The sequence below is a fragment of the Argentina anserina genome, chromosome 6, assembly GCF_933775445.1.
Source record: "Argentina anserina chromosome 6, drPotAnse1.1, whole genome shotgun sequence".
In the NCBI taxonomy this organism is placed as follows: domain Eukaryota; kingdom Viridiplantae; phylum Streptophyta; class Magnoliopsida; order Rosales; family Rosaceae; genus Argentina; species Argentina anserina.
In genome coordinates, this window is record NC_065877.1 from 13,758,150 (window position 1) to 13,778,243 (window position 20,094).

The 20,094-nt window shown below is 38.9% G+C and overlaps 3 protein-coding genes across 7 annotated transcripts; 1 reads left to right on the top strand and 2 right to left on the bottom strand.

The window, feature by feature from the left end:
• Positions 1-5,563: 5,563 nt before the first annotated feature.
• On the bottom strand, positions 5,564-6,248 carry LOC126799338 (uncharacterized). The gene is made up of 2 exons (XM_050526523.1): positions 6,053-6,248; positions 5,564-5,942 (listed from the first exon to the last, which is right to left on the bottom strand). Exons 1-2 carry the CDS (start codon positions 6,159-6,161, stop codon positions 5,788-5,790), a joined length of 264 nt encoding a protein of 87 aa, XP_050382480.1. The 5' UTR covers positions 6,162-6,248; the 3' UTR covers positions 5,564-5,787.
• A 1,985-nt stretch (positions 6,249-8,233) lies between these two features.
• On the top strand, positions 8,234-13,013 carry LOC126799328 (serine/arginine-rich splicing factor SC35-like). 5 transcript variants are annotated; one of them, XR_007672612.1, is made up of 10 exons: positions 8,234-8,359; positions 8,462-8,540; positions 8,867-8,946; positions 9,030-9,096; positions 9,550-9,621; positions 10,149-10,370; positions 10,451-10,625; positions 11,085-11,259; positions 11,379-11,589; positions 12,384-13,013. XR_007672612.1 is itself a non-coding variant. In XM_050526512.1 (8 exons), the coding sequence occupies exons 1-8, from the start codon at positions 8,284-8,286 to the stop codon at positions 10,722-10,724; spliced, it is 777 nt and encodes a 258-aa protein (XP_050382469.1). In that variant the 5' UTR covers positions 8,234-8,283; the 3' UTR covers positions 10,725-11,074. The 5 variants fall into 5 exon arrangements, 1 of the variants encoding a protein (XP_050382469.1); XR_007672610.1 differs by having other exon boundaries at positions 11,379-13,013; XR_007672611.1 differs by having other exon boundaries at positions 11,382-13,013.
• Positions 13,014-14,713: 1,700 nt separating this feature from the next.
• Positions 14,714-16,306, bottom strand: LOC126799333 (60S ribosomal protein L21-1). Its single transcript, XM_050526515.1, has 2 exons — positions 16,003-16,306; positions 14,714-15,335 (listed from the first exon to the last, which is right to left on the bottom strand). Exons 1-2 carry the CDS (start codon positions 16,237-16,239, stop codon positions 15,078-15,080), a joined length of 495 nt encoding a protein of 164 aa, XP_050382472.1. The 5' UTR covers positions 16,240-16,306; the 3' UTR covers positions 14,714-15,077.
• Between the last annotated feature and the right edge of the window lie 3,788 nt (positions 16,307-20,094).

Below are 20,094 nucleotides of genomic sequence, written 5' to 3' on the forward strand. Positions count from 1 at the left end.
AAAATAGAAGAAGTTGGTGCTTCCATAGAGAAGTTAATTACGTTATATAACATTATATAATTAAATACTGGTGTCACTTTATACTTTACACTTAAAACAGTTTTGTCTCTTAATTTTCAAATTAAATTGGTATATATACCCTTAAACTCAAATTTGTTGACAGTCTTATCATTCTGCTAGTTGACCGGTATAAAATTCTTTTATGTTTTGAAAATGACTGAAATACCCCAAATTCAAATCAATTTATTTTCTTTTCTAAGTCAATTCTCTATTTATTTTTTCTTAATATATTTTTGGTGCATCAAATATAAATTATAACAATGTTATCAACACAAAATGTCAAACTTATATGTACGTGTATGTGTATATATATATATATATATTTTTTATATGATATGAAAAATAGAAAATGTTATCAAAAGAAATTGTCAAACTTTTCAATAGTGCTTCATTAAGAAAGAAAAATCCACCTAGAGCCAACCTAAAGAGATAAAAATGAATAAAAGTGTTAGAGAAAAAGAACGAGGACAAATCAAATTGATTTCTAATGGGGATATTTTAGTCATTTTAAAATCAAATGTTTGGCATGACAGTGAGATAACTGATTAATTTGGCGGAGTTGACAAAACTGTCGATGGACAAAATTGTTTTTAAGTGCAAAATTTAAGGTAGCAGAAGTATTTAATCAAACATTATATATATCCTTAGAATAATGCTAAATGAACCACCATTTTGTAAACCGCATACGTCCCACTTTAGGTGGATAGCTGACTTGGCATATCCACATCACCATAACATTATTTTAGCTTCTTTTATATTATATTATATTTTCTTTTCTTTTCTAAATTTCAAGATTTCACTCATGTTTTTTTACTTTCGATTTATCTTATAAGCCCTATTTCTTTTACTTTTTTTTTTACACTTCTAAACTGATACACGATTTCTCCATCTATTTTTTCTTATCTTTCTAATCTTTTATTCTATTCACCATCTCCAAAATTCTCACATCAATTTAATTATAATGCAGAACCAAGTATCTTTCTCTATTAATTAATTAATTGTTTGTATCACGAAGATAAATGAGGTGATGATGCATATCATGATGCTTAACTTGGGATTCTTTTCTTTTAATCTGGGATTATAATGTTCATCGACTGCATTCTTCTTCTAATTTTTGGATGAAGACGCGCTACAACACAAAACATGATTTCCAACCCTTGAAATGGTCGAAAAAAATCCTCATTTGGTCGTTAATACTCTTTCCGACCAAATAAATTTGGTCGGGCTCAGTCAATACTACCTTGGTAACAAATGCTATTTTCCAACCATTTTGGTCGGAAATAATAGCCATTTACAACCAAATGAAAGTCATAAACTCCATTAGAAATGTCACTTTATCCGTCCAAAAAAACTAGTCAGAATTCAGTTGGTAATAATATCATTTCCGACGAGTATTTCCTACCCTACCATGCAAAACTTATTATTATGTTTTCATTTCAATACTTAATTTTCATTGAATTAAATAGAAGAAACTTAGGAAAAAATAAAAATAACAAAATTTAGCTTGTTTTATTATTAGATAAAGAATGTAGTTTTACATTGTGCCCAACTATCCAATAGAACTAAGGAATTATAATACCAAAAACAAAACAACTGTATTCAAAATCGGTCTCTAACAGTTGTATTCAAATTTCATATCCCTTTGCTCAACAAGAAATTGTCAAAACGTCGACCAACATCCCCACAAAGGTGCACCTATGATTAGTCACCTAATCCCGCAGAAACGTATTCGTTAGTGAGAGCATAACATAGGTGAAAGCATAACATATTCGTTAGTGAAAGCATCTTCTTTCTTCATATGAGATCACTCATCATTGTACAACATAACATAAGCCAAGTGGTAATAAATGCCCATCTCACAAATTTAAGTTACTTACAATATCTCTCAAAATACAAAAAGTACCAAATATACTCACGCTAGCCACTGTGAACATGACTAGAAAAGATTTCAAGAGATAAGCAGACCTACGTCACTCCATATAACAATATGCCCCGCGCTTTACTGACCTTCATTTGTATATTGTCTCTTGATAATTTAAGAGGTCCTTGTGTAAGTAGTACAATTAATCGTAGTGTCATCATATTCAACTAAGTTTATCTATGTCCCAAAGGATGTTGTATCTGAGTCATTCCAGTGCTACATACCTTGCTTTTTCCATGTAAAACCCTAAAACTCTACCTGGAAGAGAAACAAACATATGGAGAAAATTACAGATGTTATTGCAATCAAACAGTCCAATAACTACTCTGAAAACTAACCCACTCTTGCTCATTGCATATCATTATCCATAGACCGAAGAAAGTATAAGCATCACTATGTGTGGGGTTCATTAACTTAACAAATATTAGTTTACAACTTTAAATTTTAATCAGAAGAAAACGAGTTGTATATACATCAAAGCAAATAAGCAATAGACTGAACTACTACAATAATTTGTTTGCAGCAATTAAGCAGCAAATAAACTGACTTTGTTGTCCACAGTCTGTGAGCTAACCTAGGTTGTACGGAATCGGGTATGGGTACGTGAAAACAAAACGTTTGGAAACGCGGAAGCGTGTTTTTCAAAAATTTTGGGAAGCGGGTACGTTTTGGAAACGTCGAAATAAAAAATATATAAATATATTTAAATTATACAAAAATAAATATAATAACAAATTTTTGGTTTAAGTAACTCAAAATCTCAAATAACTTAAATAACTTGGTGTTCAATATTCGAAATAATACAAATATAATGAGAGATTTAGGTATCAACAAGAGAGAATGAGGATCGGGGACTCGGCGGGAGGTCAAAAATATGTCGAAATAAGTTATTTGACTCGACGAATGTAGGTCTAGCCCTTCATTTAAAAAATTATAGAAAACATAAAAAACCTTTATTTTTTGGAAACTCGCGTTTCCACCACGTTTCCAAAATACATTTTTCTAGAAACACGTTTCCGGGCGTTTCTGGCGCGTTTCCGGACGTTTCCGTCGCGTTTCCGGAGTGGTTCCGCTTCGGAAGCGGGAAACGTGGGTAAAGACACGTTTCCGTGCTTCCTATGAGCTAACTATGCATTTAGGATTAATAAAAAATAGTATACAAGAAACCTCATATAAATAGAACAAAGTATCTTATCAAAAGAAATGAACACTTTTACTTTTGCTATTTTCTCTCGTCCCACAAAACATTAGTAGATTAACTCAAACTATGATAGCAGATTACCTTACTAATCAACCTACCCAAATTTCATTTATACTCCTCTAATCAAATTGTAGCTATCAGTGTATGGAAGTTGCTTATTGAACAATGAAAGTAATATTTGCTTCATAAGTACCATTAAGAGACAAACTCAGGATCAATAGACAGAACATCAAACAGATTCGTTTCCTTGAATAGGCAGCAACCGTATCACAGAAATAAGATGCATAAGATGATTTGTGGCAGTCTATACTTACACATCTGATCTGCGACCCAACTGCTTTTGGGGCAAGATAACCTGCACTGAATGAGAATCATTTTTGTTTGGAATTGGGTCGTCCATTATGGCTATAGCCCTTGCAACCTTACCAACCTTTTCTGACCTGTCGAAATTGAATCTTAGTGCAAGATAACATCATTTTTCTTAACCCTTCAAGCTTCATACAGAAGAAATGCGATGATATATGAGGCCTATAGATAAATAGACACATTTGCATTTCCAAACAATAAAATTATCCCACCACTAAGCCGGATGGGATTATATATCAAATCTTTTGGCAGTTTCTTCACTCCTTTTGATTCTAGAAGACTCCCGATCATCTAAGTAGCACTTTCTTTATTACTAACGTTTATTTAATCTTGACAAAGATAAGTAATGAGCACCTCAAATTCTATGCAAACTCAGAAGAACCATACAATTTACCTTGTTGGGTAAGTAAGAAGGGTCACTGGTCGCATACAACTTTTGTGCACCTAGCAGTTTCACCTTCAGATGTGACACCAATAACTCTCCCTTCCTCATTGAAGCCTACTTGGCATTAGGGAGGATAATAGAATCTATATCATATAACAAGAGCAGCAATTTACAATTGTAGAGTAGAGGGTAACAAAATGATGCAATAGTTGAAGGAACTGGGGATAAAACATCAAGTGGCAGACCTGGGGAAGCTCTCCTAGTCCATACAAGGCAAAAAAGTATATGGAGAGTCTTTGAAAACGTACAAGGGATTCCGCATAAATCCATGACAAAATTAATAGAAAAAACCCAAGTGCATGAAAATGACGAAACACCAGATACACAAAATTAAAGATCTGCAGATATAAATAACAACTCATCTCCATTCAACTTACCTTCATCCTCTTCACAGTATCCAGTGCAGGTTCATCCAGATAGTGATCACTCTCTTCAGTACTACTATACATATTACACAAAACTACAACCATAATAAAACGAAAGCAAGTAGAAACACAATACTTAACCATAATCGACGTACTTAATTTGCACAATGCACATGGGCTTCCCTCTTTATTTAACGGTTTGATTTATTTCATTCGTAACTTGTACAATAGCATAACATAATACAAGTTTTGATAGTTTCATAAATTTCATTGTTGGAGAAGGAAAAAAAGTTACCTTACAGCAAAAAGAAAGATGCAGCAGTCCTAGCAGCTTTATATCACAACTTGCTATTATGATCTTCCAGCAAAACATACAATTGACAATATGAAAATTCAAAATCAAAACGACCTGGCTCAACCACGCCCAATCCAATAACCAATATATAATTTGAAAGTTCCACTATTGTTGTAGTATTCATTCTATTTGAGCCCTAAAATAAGAGATATTGATACAGGTTGGAGATTAAGACCCCGTTATTTCCGATGATGACCTTGTGTTGGTTATATACCATATATTCAAGAAAACCTTATTTCTGCATTTTTCAACCCGATCTCATCGATCATTGTGAGGTTGACAAGATTTTATCGATCAATCATCAATGTGAGGTAGATAATATCTAGAACTGAAATTATTACTGTTCATATGTTATGATATTAATATATTACACCAATTCCTTGTGTTTGGATAATGAGATTTATCTTACTCTGGCATTCATTTGGCACCAAAAGGTGGGTGGGCTGAGATCGACTCGATCATGAGAGGAGAATAACTACATTTTCTAAAGACGCATTTTAGATTAGTTAGATAACATTTAGTTTTTAAAACATAAAATCCAAGAAAGCCAACTTTTTAATTAAGAAAAGAAAAATATAAAAAAGCTTAATTATGTTATGGTGATGTGGATATGTTAAGTCTTTTTTTTTTGGTCAATAGGATATGTTAAGTCAGCTGCTCACCTAAGGTGGATGTAGATGGTTCACAAAATGGTGGTTCATTTTGCATTTACTCATATCCTTAAAGCTGGTCCGGGATGTATTCTCTAGAATTTTGTTTAGGCGTGCTAGCTAGCTCTCACATTTTACCCTTTTTCGAATTCCACTCTCGATCTGATATAGCTAGGGATAGACAATCATGCATGATCGAGTTCATTTAATATAAGGTGGATCATATATAGTTCATGACATGAAATTCAAGGATCGAATTACAAAGATGTGATCGATTGAGAGTTTTGAGAACTGCTCATCCAAAACACACTTATTATTCATTACGAAACAAGCCACTACTGATTCCATATTAATACCCTTGCATCAGGTACGTACGCCTGCAATGTACACCACTGCATGCAGACGTACAAACGGTCATCATCATCTAGTTCTCTGTTTCAGTCTCAACAGTGTGAGGTCCATGCCCTCCATGTCCTCCGCGTCCTCCCTGTCTACCATATTTTCCTTTTCTGCCGGGTTTTACAGCTGGGTGATTTGGATCAAGGGTGCGATGTGATAAATCATCAGTGTTGGCGCTCTCTGCACTCGAAACAATCAACGTGTTAGAGTAAAAGCAATAAAGAAACATAGTACGTGCAGTCAAATAGTCAAATTATAGAACGTAGTTCAGGAGAAAATGAGAAACATACCAGTAGTAGGGGTAGTCTTAGCTAGCTTACGGTGAGCCGAGACCTCAGCTGAGATGAGGAGAACAGCAAAGGCAAGAGCGACGAGAAGAAAAGTCTTTGAGAATGCCATCTTGATCTCTCTTGATTGCTTACGAGTTTGCAGGAAGTTAGGTGTGCAAGAGGTGATTAATTTCTGTGTGAAGTTTTTGTTAGCTCGGTCCTTCTATTTATAGACTTCTTGGCCTGGAAGCACAATAGAGTACGTGGGAGAAGACTAAGTGAGTGAATGAGAAGGAAACGTACAGTTTCCTAATCTTTTTCCTTTTCTCTTTTGGACAAGAAAGCACATAACGCTTTAATTATTGCTACATGAAACTAGCATCCACCATTCTTTGGCGGCCTCTCAGTCTCGCCAACTTGCTCGGGGTTTTGAATCGATCAACTATTGTCCCCATCATCTCCATCACTTAATAGGTCGATTTTTCTGAGTGTTCATTGTGGAAAAACAATTCTGACCGAGCTAGACCACAACAAGCGAGACTTAAAAGATTTTGAGGCCAAAATTGATACAGCTGTGTTGTGAGGAAAACAATTTTTAAAATTGTTGTGAGAAAAATAACTTTTAAAATTGTTGTGAGAGAAAATTGTTAAAGCGTTTGGTAAACTGTTTTAGAAAGTGTTGTGAGAACAAAAAACTATTATTTATGTTTGGTGAGTTGTAAACAAAAATGTCTTTTAGTATGTATAATTACCAAAATATTAATAAATGTTTAAAGTGTTATTAAAATGGACAAAATGATTCATTCATCTTTAATTTATGTATTAATTATATGAATTATACACTAAGGACTATTCCAATGGTTAGTATAATTATTTGCAATTGTTTTGGTTATACATTATTTGAACCAAATAAAAAAATTACGTTAAAACACCTAAATTTTCAACAAAATTCATCTATAATATTACACAAAAATATTTATCTATCATAATTAAATAGAACCCAATTTATGGGCATGTAATATTTAGGAAAGACTAAGGACAAAATGGATTGCACATAAAATTTCATTAAAAACATTGTAGCTCAGTGTTTTTGCCAAAACCCACTTTAAAAGCTACCCTCCCCTAGCTTTTCAATTTTAGCTTTGGCCAAAATCAATTTGAGTCAAAAGTAACTTTAAAGAAGTTTATCAAACGTCATCAATTACTTACAAAAGCTAAAACAGCTCCAAAAGTTGTGTCAAACTAGCCATGAGTCTATCAACTTTGAAAGCCGGCACAAAGAAGTGGTTGAGACTAATCAACCATGTCAAGTGATGCTGAGGCAACTCAATTTGGTTTGGGCATGGACAATGGTGCCGGTTTGGGACCATGAGTGGAGACAATGATGCCTTTTTCCTAATAGACGTGCAAGTCTCCTCTTCAGGATTGGGAATCAGGTGTTGGCAGTGATGCTAGGTATTGGGCCATTGGCAGTCTAAATTCGAGTTCCGAGGTAGGGCGGGTTTGGGTATCCAAATCTCTTTTGGGCTCTGATCTACCTAGCTTTATGGCCCAATCTTGCCATATTTAAAGAGCCTAAAGGGCTTAGGCTAAGAAAGCCCCTTTTGCTGTTTAGATTTGGGCCGTGATTGGGACCCAAGTAATTCAATGGGTGTCTACTAAGTCTCGGGTTTGACATCCAGAAGGTGTCTCGGAATTCATGCTTATGCTCCTCTATTTTGAACCTTCACACAATGTTGTTAGTGTGGACATGAACCTTCACACCAAGTTTCTTATATAGTTGGTCTATCTTATGTATCACTATAATGTATATATGCACCATGAAGCATTGTTCTATCCTGTCAAAAATGGACAGTTTTAAATAAGCATCCGGCAAAAGTTAAACAACAAATTGAGTCGGAAACACTGCTTAACATCCGGCAAACTCTAACTTCCAAGGCTGCAAATTACCTGCTGGTAAAAAATAACCGGATCTCTGTTAATGCATTTTCCGAAGAAAAAAAAAGTTAATTCAGAAATTTTTTCAAACTTTTGTCTTGTCCAGTAAAACAGGCCAAAAGTCCAGTAAATAAGCGGCCTTGGGTTTTTGAGCGGCAAATCCAAATCCAATGACCACCGCTTAAAGTCCAGACTCCAGACAGTCTCCAGAACCCTCCTCTTCCTCTATATATACAAATTCCAGAACCCCCCTTACAGATACTTCAGGAAGTTCTTTGTACCACAAGCCCTAATCTCTTTCTCCAAGCTCAACCATGTCTCACTTCGGAAGGTCCGGCCCTCCGGACATCACCGATACCTACTCTCTCCTCGTCCTCAACATCACCTTCCGTAATCTCTCTCTCTCTCTCTCTCTCTGTCTCTCTCTCTCTCTCTCTCTCTCTTGTGATAATTGGTGGCATGGTGTTAATGAATCGGATTCATTATGACCAGGGACGAGTGCTGATGATCTGTTTCCGCTTTTCGACAAGTACGGCAAGGTCGTCGACATCTTCATCCCCAGAGACAGAAGGTTTGTTTACACTACTCTAAGTCCTGTTTGATTCCTCCAGTTATGTCGAAAATTTAAGATATGATACAAGAATTAAGATAATTGGGGTTACATTTACTACATGGTTAATTTCAATATGGTTTTATGTAATTCCCATTTGTTCATTTCTTTTTGATGCTGAGAAGATGTTGGAATTGAAAGCCTTTGATCCTCTGTTTTTCATGTTTTCGGAGGGCTTGGAAATTGTAGGATTTCCTCATTTTTCCTTCTTTTGGATTTGTTTAGTGTTTTTTTTTTTGTGGGACTGAGATTGATTTTTGGATGTTAATTGTTGTCTTGTGGTTTAGGACTGGGGAGTCCAGGGGGTTTGCTTTTGTGCGATACAAGTATGCTGATGAGGCACAGAAAGCAGTTGAGAGGCTCGATGGTATGCTTGACTCTTTTCTCTTCTAAGAACTGGGTCACTAATTTTAGATATGCTAACTGGAGCTTGCCGATTGTATTTTGCAGAAAGAGTTGTTGATGGTCGCGAAATAACTGTTCAGTTTGCAAAATATGGGCCTAATGCAGAGAGGATGTAAGTTATATTGATTATTTGTATAATTGTATGTTTCTATTTAGTAAATTGGTGATCAGCATGGTTTAGCTTCGGTTGAATCTGTGCTATGTACATATAATGATCTATGAACTTCAGTTACGATCTTATTTGCACCATTGTGCGTGGTTGTTGCATATGTATTTTCTGATCTGTCAATGCCTTCCTCAGGATGCTGAACAATGCTTTCTTGGCCTCTTTGTTATATGGATGTACATTTCGTTGCATTATCGGTGGATCATGATTCTATTTGTTTTTTTTTTTTTGTAGTTGTTCAATCGTGTAATCTTAGATTTATGTGTATGTATTTTGTTTGTAAGTGTATGATTTGTCATACACTTGGCTACATATACTAAATTGCATTTTTCTGGTGGCATTCACCATTTGTTGTTAATAATCGTAATATGCTTTTCTGTCTTGCTTTTCTTCCTTCAGCCATAAAGGAAGGGTTTTTGAAACTCTACCAAAATCGAGGCACAGGTCAAGAAGTCGCAGTCCTCGGAGAAGGTGAGTTTTCTGCCTTTAGCTTCTTTAAGGAGTTGACCATTTTCATTGTAATACCAAGTTTATATCAATTGAACCAAGGATGTGAAGACTCGTTTCTTAGATAGGGATGGAAACAGATAAAATGGCTAAGGCGCTCGTTGGGTACCAATTGGGTTCCAAAACTGGAAACTCATTAACCTCCTAGTTCTTATCCTCCCCATCCGGAGGTGGAATATCAGTCAATTGGTGGTGGCTTAACCACACTGGTTTTGTTTTGTTTTTCTCAACTCTAGGAAAATTTGTTTGAATGCAATGTAACCTTTTATCTGGTGGAACGTAATGTGATGCACCTAACTCCAAACTTGAATAGATGCTTATTGGCGAATAAATAATTTGGGAAACATGAGTCCTACAAACCTTAAATTTGTAGTCTGTTCGTGGAGTTCTGCAAGGCTTAAACTTAATTTTTGAAGTACCCATTTATATGTGTTACTCAGGTAACAGTGGTACCATAAAATATGTGTTACTCAGTGCTTTGAATTCGCCAGGTACCGCGATGACTACAGAGATCGGCACTACAGGAGGAGAAGTCGCAGTAGGAGTTGGGATAGGTACGAGCGTGACAGATACCGCCATGGGAGGGACAGAGACTACCGTAGACGAAGCAGGAGCCTTAGTGCCAGTCCTGATTACTATAGGAGCAGGGGAAGAGGGCGCTATGATGATGATAGTCGGAGTCGGAGTCCTATCCGAAGCCGTTCTTTTGATAAGTTATAATCACTTCCAGTTCTTTTTGTTTATTGTTATAGCATTGAAAATACTTTGATCATCTTTACTTAATGTGGTGCAGTGCATCCCCTGCTCGGCGTAGTCTTACACCTCGCAGGAGTCTTTCTCCATTAAGCAGAAGCCGCAGTGTCAGCCCTTATGGACGCAGTCCCGCTGGGCGATCCCCTGCTTCTCGAAGTGTTTCACCACGAGGTCGTCGCTATTCTCGAAGCCCATCCCCTCGACATCCAGATGATGTAAGTAGATGTGTACTGGAACGGTTGCTTCTGGAATGACTTATAGTACAAGGGAGTATGCTAAGCTTGTATATTTATGTATCTATATTGCAGGATTGATTTTCTGGTAGCTACGCAGATTTCAGGAAAGTATATCGATTTTCTGGATGTTCATCTGATGTCTGGATTTAGCTGAACTGTGATATGATAGTTATTAGTTATTTGTTTTCGTTATACTTGGTGTTCTATTATGCATCCTTCAATAGCTTGGGACAGGATAGCAATTATTGCATTTTGTAGTTTGTAGATTAGTATTACAGTATCTGCGAAGGATACTTCACTGTATTTTCTCTAGTATGTGTTATTCTCCTCTTCTACTGTTTTATTTCTTCTTCACTTGCTCAATTATTGCCAAGTGGTAGTTTAGGTGGTTCATTTATAGGACTGATTCATCTTGAACCACTTTTTGGGTTTTTATAGCTGTGTTCGGGATTAGAGTGATCGAGGCTGGATAGTGGATGTTGATTATTAGCCGTTGACGCTGTTTGCCGTGAGAGTGATGCTGTTCGCTGGTATTAGAAGTATGATTGTGATTTCAGTAAGCTGTTTGATGGGCCAAAAACTAAACTGATTTTCTTCAACAAGATGAACTTTGGTAAGAATAAGGAGCCACTCTTTGTTTCTGTGAAGTGTTATATTCGCTAGGATTTATAAGTTTGACCTGATAATCCATTTTGTTTTGAAAAAAAATTGATCCTGAAATGGGTCTATAAGAAGGTGGCATGTTGAATGGTCCTTTAGTAGCTGGTGCTGCATATGAATGCGAGATGGGCGAGTAACTTGGAGATATAACTTGGATTTTTAATTGGTTCATGGTGCAAGTTGGTGCTTAATATAAGTTGGACAAGTGATTCATTGATACTGATGTGGGATGCCGACTATGAATTGGGGTGACCTGAGTCAATGTTGCAGCCACAAATACACGGTAATAAGTTCGTGGCTACTTATTTAGGGTTCAGCCTTACATAACCTGTTAGATTACATTCTTTGATTCCTTAGATCGTGCACAAAAGGATTGTGGTTTTAGCTATTTAGTGGTAGCTTTTATCTGGTATATCAGTGTCATAAGCAATTTGCTAGGTTTCTAGCTGATAAGCAGCCTTAAGTTTTCATTTTTGTTCTATAGGGGTTTTCTGGTGTCTATTACTGAGTAGTGTCACCGATTGTGGCTTCCTAGCTAAAACATCTGCCGGGATTTGTGTGGTATGTTGGCAATATGGGTATAACAATTCTTATAATGGCAGTGAATGTGGGATGGTCTAGTGTTGACATGATAGTTGCATTGGTGATTTTGTAAGCTAGGTTGTACATGTTCATCCCGCTACATTACCAGTCTCAATTGCAGTTGCTTGTGCTACGTAATGAACCAGTCTTTTAGAAATGGGAAAGCAATGATATTAGTTGCTGTAGGCCTTTGCTTGCATAGAATTTGGTGTGTGCATATCATCACTTTGTGCCTGTTGGAAACTGGCCTGGTTATTTGGTCGCTAGTATATAAAATTGTGCTTGGTTGTGATTTAATTTTGTTCTGTTGGTTGGGCATTATACTTCCTCTTCCTGCTAATTGTCATTAGATGTCATTCCCTCGGCAAGATTCAATCAGATGAAAGTACGGTATCCATGTTTTAGATGCTACTTCTGTACTTATGTGTTTTTTCTTGGAAGTGGATTTGATGCATCATTGAGCTGCAGTAGTGATTGGAACTTTTGAGCGTTCAGGAAATTGAAATCTGGATCGTATCACCTGCCAAAAATGCTGCCTTAACTTGTTTCGCATTCTCACAACTCGCTGTAGTGAAGTAGGATTGCCGAACATGCTGGAAGTTGCAAGAAGCAATTGTAGCGATCAATTCACTAATGCAGATGTGCACAAGTTTGTTCTTTTCATGGTCAAGTTTTCGAATTTAAGAAAGTAACACAGTAGTGATTTTGGTAAAGGATCATCTTGCTCGGAATTATATATTCACTTTTCTTTTGCCTCGAGTGTTGCCGGATTTTGCCAAGACACGGCAACTTGTAACGGAATACTAGAAGATGATGCATAAAGAAGAGGAAAACCATCGGTCAAAAATCTATTCACTAAACAAAATAAGATGCCTATACTATGCATTCACTCTGGGAGATCGCTGTTGGTTCAAGACTTCAAGTGAACCCAACATGGATGCATAGAGCATGCCTGCTTAGCGTTCTGTTTTCTTAAGAGCATTGCAGCCGTTGGATGAACGAAACAAGAATGTATCAGCCGTTGAGGTACTGATAAGCTATACACGGATGACAAAAATAATCATGCTGCGAGGTCCATACTTATTTTCAACACTAGTAAGAACACAAAAGTTGGAATGAGGATAAAATATAACCATCTGTAGTGTGGGTGTAGAATGGCAGATCGTCTCCAGGAGGTTGTTCTTGAAAGTCTTACATGATTATTAGAACTGATCACAAAAATTATTAATCAGAAGTGAACAGCTTAAAAGATTCATTCTATTTCTTTTGGGATAATTTCCATACTTTCACCATACTCTATCAGGCGCCTGCCTGTGAAGTTGGTTACCTACTTAGTTAACGAGTTTCAGTGCAATGAAAATGATTCTGTTGTACAAGTTCCGGTCATAAGTGAAAGAAAATGAGCAACAGGTTCGCATTTGTACTAGCAGCTAACAACGCAGAAGCCGGAAACATACTAAAAATCACACAACTCACTAACATCAATAGCAATGCTTTTATTTACTACCGATATTAGCTTTTTGATGATATACATTGCCTCATGATTCAGTCTTAAAGTTCATCTCCCGGTACGTACGAATGCATTGCAATGCATCAGTTGGGAGGATCCTTGCAATAATATGTGCAAAAACAATTTCTACTTTTGCACACTCCTGTGCCAGAAGATTCTTTGGAGCATTCATGAATGCATTTTTGGAGCTCACATTTGCTTGATTCAATTTCCTTATGACATGAATGCTCAGGTATCCTCGCTGCGTGTGCCCGATCGCAGAGAGCTGCCGTGAAGATTCCAACTGTCCAGAAAAATCAACAGCAGAAATATGCATACGATTCAAGTATGAGGCATTGGACCATGAATATTTAGTGCTTTGAAGCCAATCAAGCATTTCTTTAGGCAGTTAATATTAATTAACGGATCTGGACCTAGTTCTATGGAAGAAATATGATATGCAGAACTGAAATGAGCTTGTAATGTACCAGAAATGTTTGGAAGTGATATTGAAATTAGCAGAAAAAGAAAAATCGAGAATGATAATATCAGATTGGACAAATTGAGCAGTTGAAAGAGAAACCTGAAACGAGAAGAAAGAGGACAGTGCAGAATGCCTTCATCTTCAGTAAGCTGAGATTACTACTCTATTGTGACTTGTTAGATTTAGAAGTCCTAAAAGGTTAGTGCCTTGTCATACACGGTGCTAAAGATTCTGAAAAAATATGTAAATATATTGAAAAAGAATGATGTTTGTCCAAGCAATATATATAGCAATCAATTTCAATAATAATGAATGAGAAATCAAACACAATCGAACAAGTATAACCAAGCGTCCTCAATACAAATTATCTTTGTCGATATCCATGCTCACCTTTTGTTGTGGCATCATATTCCTGTCTTTGCACCCGCTTCTTTAGCTTGTTGATCAACTTAATTTGAACCTACCACTAAACTATGGAAGTGATTCCATTTTCACCAGGATATACAAAGAATCAAGAATCAAAGTCTTGCTTGTGCTCGAATATAATTGCAGTGATGGCGGCATTATTGCTCAAATCGCAGGTGGTCGCAAACCATTTTTTCAGAATCAGGCACAAAGGAAAATGCAAGACATAATTTGGCTACCCATAACGAAAGTTTCAATCCACATGTCCAAAACATACTGAAACACCCGTATTCCACCATTCAATATTTACAGAAGATCGTCTCTAGTTGTGTTATGTTCTGTTTTCAGAACCAACATCACGTCCAAAGCAGTTCTATTTTCATTAAACATTATACAGAAACTGAGTTCATAGTAAATACTGTTTTCAAATGTCCAAAGAATAAGAGGTGATCCAAGAAACAAGGTTTGAACATCACTATTGCCTTGTGTATACACTTTTCTTAAAACCAAATCGCCAATCAAGTCAGCTCTCCCCTGCCATCCCTAACAATCTTATACAGAAGGAGGGATGAGGCAGCAGAAACTTGATTGACCTAACACTAATGAGATCAATCAAACATACTTCAAAAGCAAGATAAATTCCAGATTCCAACATAATTGTACTTAAAAACATCACATGTATCCAAAAACATTAATTAAACTAGAGCAATTCTTCTGCAGCAAATAAAAATATCTCAACAATTTAAAAGAGAACATACTAAAGACACATCCAATTAGTCCGGATGGTGAGCAAAAGCAAACAGATGTAAACCTAGTACCCTCCCTTAAGATCATTGACGACATCATATGGAATAGGAGTAACAGTTTCCATGACTGCACCTTCAACCATGAAACCAGGCTTGGGACCCTTTGGCTGTCTCTTGGTGCTGATGACCTCACCCTTAGCCTTAGCCTCTGCCTTCAGCTGATCGTTCTTCACCTTCCTCAAACGGAATTCTTCAGTGCACCTTGATGGCTGCACGTGCTCCACACGCACATGGATCCTCTTCCTGATAATCCTGTTACCCACCTGCTTCCATTCAAGAGTACACAATAAGCAAATATTTGAGCTGAATTGTGCAGAAAACGCAGTAACAAATGCGTTCTGTTATGTATCAAGTTGTACCAAATCAGGGCACACAACTAAAACTATGAATCATAAGTTCAGAAACAAAGCGATCTCATAACTAAACCAGCTACTGTGAAACAAATTTTCATGTTAAATCACGAAGTCATTGCGTCAACAGACACCACTGAGCCAAAAGCAGCCATTTTATCTAACTCTCTAGAAACTCTCAAAGAAAATCAAGCCCTAAACTCCTAATCACCAGTGTTCAGCTTCAACAAAAAAATTACTCCAATCCGGTCTTTACTATCTGCCATGGCAAACAACATAACCAATAATACACCAAACAATCAGCAGTACCACCAAAATAGCACAAGTAAACGTAACAATTAATACTCCAGTGCCTAATTTTTTAACTACAAATCTTTACACCTCTACAAATTTCTATCAACTCCAAACATTTCCACCAAATGACATCACCAAAACAGGTTACCCAGAGCAAACACATCACTGTTAAAGGTTAAACAAACACAACATCAACAACAACACAACAACAGCTCACAAATCGAAACCCACAGAAGCTGAAACAAACATGACGAATGAAAGAACAAGGAAGAACAAAACAAATGACCTGCTTGTTGATCTCAACGCCGATGGCTCTCTTGGTAACATTCCAGACGCGACCAGTGCGCCCGTGGTAGAACTTGTGGGGCATACCCTTGTGAATGGCACCATTAACCTTGACGTCGACGAAGTCACCGATGCGGTAGGTCTTCAGGTAAGTGGAGAGGGGGATGTAACCCTTCTTCCTGAAGGCCCTAGAGAACGAGTCTCTGGTTCGAGATCGGAGACCATGTCCAGCCGGCATTCTGAGGGCGCTGCTAGGGTTTCTGGGCGAGAGCTGCGGCTGCTGGAAAACCCCTAAAAGGATGTGAGAGTTGAGAGGCTGCGTTTGTGTGTGTGCGCTTTTATACTACTAGCGTGTGTTTTGTAGGGTTGTGATGTGGGCTGGGCTACTTTAGTGCTGATTTTTCAATGAATGGCCCAAGTATGAAGAGAGACATTAGGCCCAATGTTCTCTTGTCCCATAAGCCCTAACGAGTTTTAAGAAAAATATGTTTCTAGAAGAGGGAAATGAAGGTTAGCTGATCCGTCGGCTAGAGCCAATACAACAACCGGTCTAGAAGGAGAAAATAGCTTGCATTAGAATTATGCTTGGTTAAGCAAGAGATAAACTACAATGTATATAAGCTAAAAGAGTTAGAAAGAGCTTGATGTTATAATTAAACTTCAAACAAATGGACAGTCTTAAACAACGCTCAAGGTTAGTAACTAGTTTTTTCCCGAGTCATAACCCTCTATTCAAAAACTATAATTTGATTAACAAATATTGTGTAAATAAGAGCAAGGTTACATGTTGGGTCAATGAGTGACTCATTATTCATTGTTAACAACCGTTGGGTATGAGTCACTAATTCATTTTGAATTCGGCATAGGTTAGCTTCTAGTCACGAACGCCAAACTCAACAGCAGGAACGAAAAGCATTTAAGAAAAAAAAAAACAATGAACTGTCTCATTCTGTTGTATTCATGAATTCATCATCTTCAACTGAAAGGGAGAAAGCTTATGATGTGGTTAGCAAAATTTCCCTTGTAGCAATTTTTGGCTAATATTGACCTAGTTTTGTTATTGTACACTAAATTGTCTAATCACTAGGTGTGGTCGGCGCACTGTCTTATTTGATTCGGAAGCTTTGGTCGGGATTTCCTGCTTTTCTCTCTAACAAGAACACTCTGACAAACTAGTTGTCTTATTGGACACTAAGTTGTTTAACCACCAAGTTTGGTCGACACGCTGTATTATTTGACCAGAGGCTTTGGGAATTCATGTTTTTCTCTCTAACATGAACACTCTTAATTACAAACTATCTAGTTGTGTTATTGTACACTAAGTTGTTTAACCACCAATTAGTCTAGCTAACATGAACAATAGCTTTTCACATCTATCGGGTTGTTAACTAAAGAGAACATTATCAAAATCACGCCTTACATAAGTTAGTTAATTAACCTACTGGTAAGTGAAAGTCTTGCATGTGAAACACTTTTCTCTTCTTTTAGCCGAGACCTTGGGGAAGGCTGGAAATGTTAACGACCATTGTTGGCATAGGCTTATGCCCGCCATAATCAGCACAACTACCAGCGCATTAAAGCTAACGTATAGCACAATCCTACAACACTAACAGCAAGTCAGCCGCGCTAACTACACAACGGGCCTCCCCACGGCCCAAACCGACTACGGACGTGCCCTCACGCGCATCTCAAAGAAGGTTCCAGAGAGCACCTTAATCGGACGTCGTCCCACATCGAATGGCAAGTAAACGATCCACTTCAACTCAACAATAAAAGGTCAAACTCTTGACCTTACAAGGTAAGTACACTGAACTTCCTACCATCACTCTGCACAAATTATCATTACCCTGACTTGAGCGTCGGAGAGTCGAAGACCACGCCGCCGTGGTCTCTGCTCTAACGACGTGTGTTGCCTGTGACAGAGAAGTGACCAGGAGTACGGCGTACTACGTACGCGGGAAGCACGGCGTACTGAATCAAGTATAATCACAGCATCAACATTGGCGCCGTCTGTGGGAAACCGCAACAAAAAGTCAAACAAAAAAAAAACATCCCATGCAACACCTAGCCAAACAACTACACTTCGACATGAGCACTACGAATCCGTCCCCCTCTACTCCGGCAGGTGGTCACATCGGAGACGTCACAGACCTTAGCCTCAACCACCCTCTACCCTCCGCCAACGACCCTTTCATCCTCACACCCACACCCGGAACAGTCGTTAGTACCAATGCGACTACAGATCCGGCAACCGCCGCAAGAATGGAAAGCATGGCTCGCGACCTAGCCGAGTGCCAGCAGCGCGAGGTACTGGAACGTGAGAAAGCAGCAGCTCTCCAGAGCGAACTTGACAGGATACGGACACAGCTTGAACGGGCTGAGCGCAGTCATTTACATGAGGAGTCAAATCGCGAGGGCAGCGCGCAAACAAGAGGACGAGAACAAGTTCGCTTAAGTATCAGCTTGACCCCCTCCGAACTCGCCAAGAAACGGCCACCATCACCACGGCGTATCCATAACCGTGAGGAAGGAAGCACAAGCGTCACCTCTCGCTCCAGACCCCCCACAGCTGCTCACAACAGCGAGTCTGCCACGCTAGCCCTGATCTTGCAGCGGCTAACAGCGATAGAACAACGGGATGCCAATCCACGGTGCCAACCAGTGTTCGCCGCCAGGCCAGGCCCATTCACTACGAGGATAATGAACACCGTGCGTCCTTCTCAATCCAAGAGCCCAAAAATCACGCCGTACACAGGTGAAGGCGATCCATTCCGGCACATTGATAACTTCAAAAAAGTCACTGCCAGTAGAGAATTCGACGACGCCACCTTATGCCACCTATTCAGCGAAACCTTAGATGGGGACGCCATGAATTGGTTCTTTGAACAACCAGTGAACTCCATGGATTCCTTCGCGCAGTTAACCACAGCATTTCTGAATCGGTTTATACTCATGGCCGGGGCCGCCCACACAACTGATGGCCTATTTCAAGTAAAACAAGAGAGCAGGGAAACATTGGGCACCTTCGTCATGCGATGGCAGACGGCAGCATCCAGATGCCGGAACCTGAACAAAACGCTCGCCCTGGCTGCTTTTAAGGAAGGACTACGGTCAGAGAACTTCTTGTTCCACATTAATGTGGACCCTCGAATGCGCGGCGCCACATACGATGACATCATGACTGAAGCAGTACGATACGCTCAGGCAGAATACGTCACATACGGAGAGAAGCGAACCCCAGTACCATCAGACAAAACTACTACGCCGCAGACATCTGTACACACAGTCCCCCTCCAGCGCGAGCTCTTCCCAAACACAGCAGACCATAGCAAAGGCAGGAAGAGAGAGTGGCATCAAGCCAATCACCGTGATGCGCGTAACAACGATCGGCACAGGGGCCGGGACAGGAACAGAAGACTTGACCAGGAACGTCGCGACAACAGAGACCCCCGCCAAGTTAACGCGATGGGACGCCGTAGTGACCACACACTGCCTAGGGAAGAGACCCTGGAGGACTTTTTTCACGCACATCAGGACACGTTGAGGAAACCAGCAAGACCGCTACGCCCCCAAACCGAAGCGGAAACTGGTAAATGGTGCAGATTCCACGAAAATGGAAGTCATAACACGAACGATTGCCGCACCCTCCGCATATTAAGAACCAATGGCGACACGGGAATTCGCCCGGCGCAACAGAGGGTACAACAGAATGTGGTTGCCGCAGTCGAGACCCTACGCCGCATCAACGTTATAGAGGGAGGAGCCCCGAAGACCAACTTGTCCAACCGAGCAAAAAAGCGCCTCGACCGCAATAATCACCCAAGACAGGTGTATGCCATCACAGGAGGAAACGTTAAACGACAGAAAGAAGGATGGAAACCGATCACCTTCACTGAGGACGAGGAAATTGGCATCTCCTTACCCAATGACGACGCTTTCCTCATAGACGCAATCCTGGGCGGACAATGGGATGTAGGGAAGATGATGATCGACACGGGATCTGCAGTCAACGTCCTATTTAAGGGCTGCTACGAAAAAATGGAGCGTAGCGGCAAGAAATTGGTACAAGACCACGAACCGCTAGTCAGCTTCT

Excerpts from the sequence above, each read along its gene's own strand:
- LOC126799328 (XM_050526512.1), top strand. The coding sequence starts at position 8,284 with ATGTCTCACTTCGGAAGGTCCGGCCCTCCGGACATCACCGATACCTAC. Across the intron at positions 8,360-8,461 it reads CGTCCTCAACATCACCTTCC|GGACGAGTGCTGATGATCTG; the intron begins GTAATCTCTCTC and ends CATTATGACCAG. Across the intron at positions 9,622-10,148 it reads AGTCGCAGTCCTCGGAGAAG|GTACCGCGATGACTACAGAG; the intron begins GTGAGTTTTCTG and ends TGAATTCGCCAG.
- LOC126799338 (XM_050526523.1), bottom strand. The coding sequence starts at position 6,161 with ATGGCATTCTCAAAGACTTTTCTTCTCGTCGCTCTTGCCTTTGCTGTT. Across the intron at positions 5,943-6,052 it reads TAAGACTACCCCTACTACTG|AGAGCGCCAACACTGATGAT; the intron begins GTATGTTTCTCA and ends TTTCGAGTGCAG.
- LOC126799333 (XM_050526515.1), bottom strand. The coding sequence starts at position 16,239 with ATGCCGGCTGGACATGGTCTCCGATCTCGAACCAGAGACTCGTTCTCT. Across the intron at positions 15,336-16,002 it reads GCGTTGAGATCAACAAGCAG|GTGGGTAACAGGATTATCAG; the intron begins GTCATTTGTTTT and ends GAATGGAAGCAG.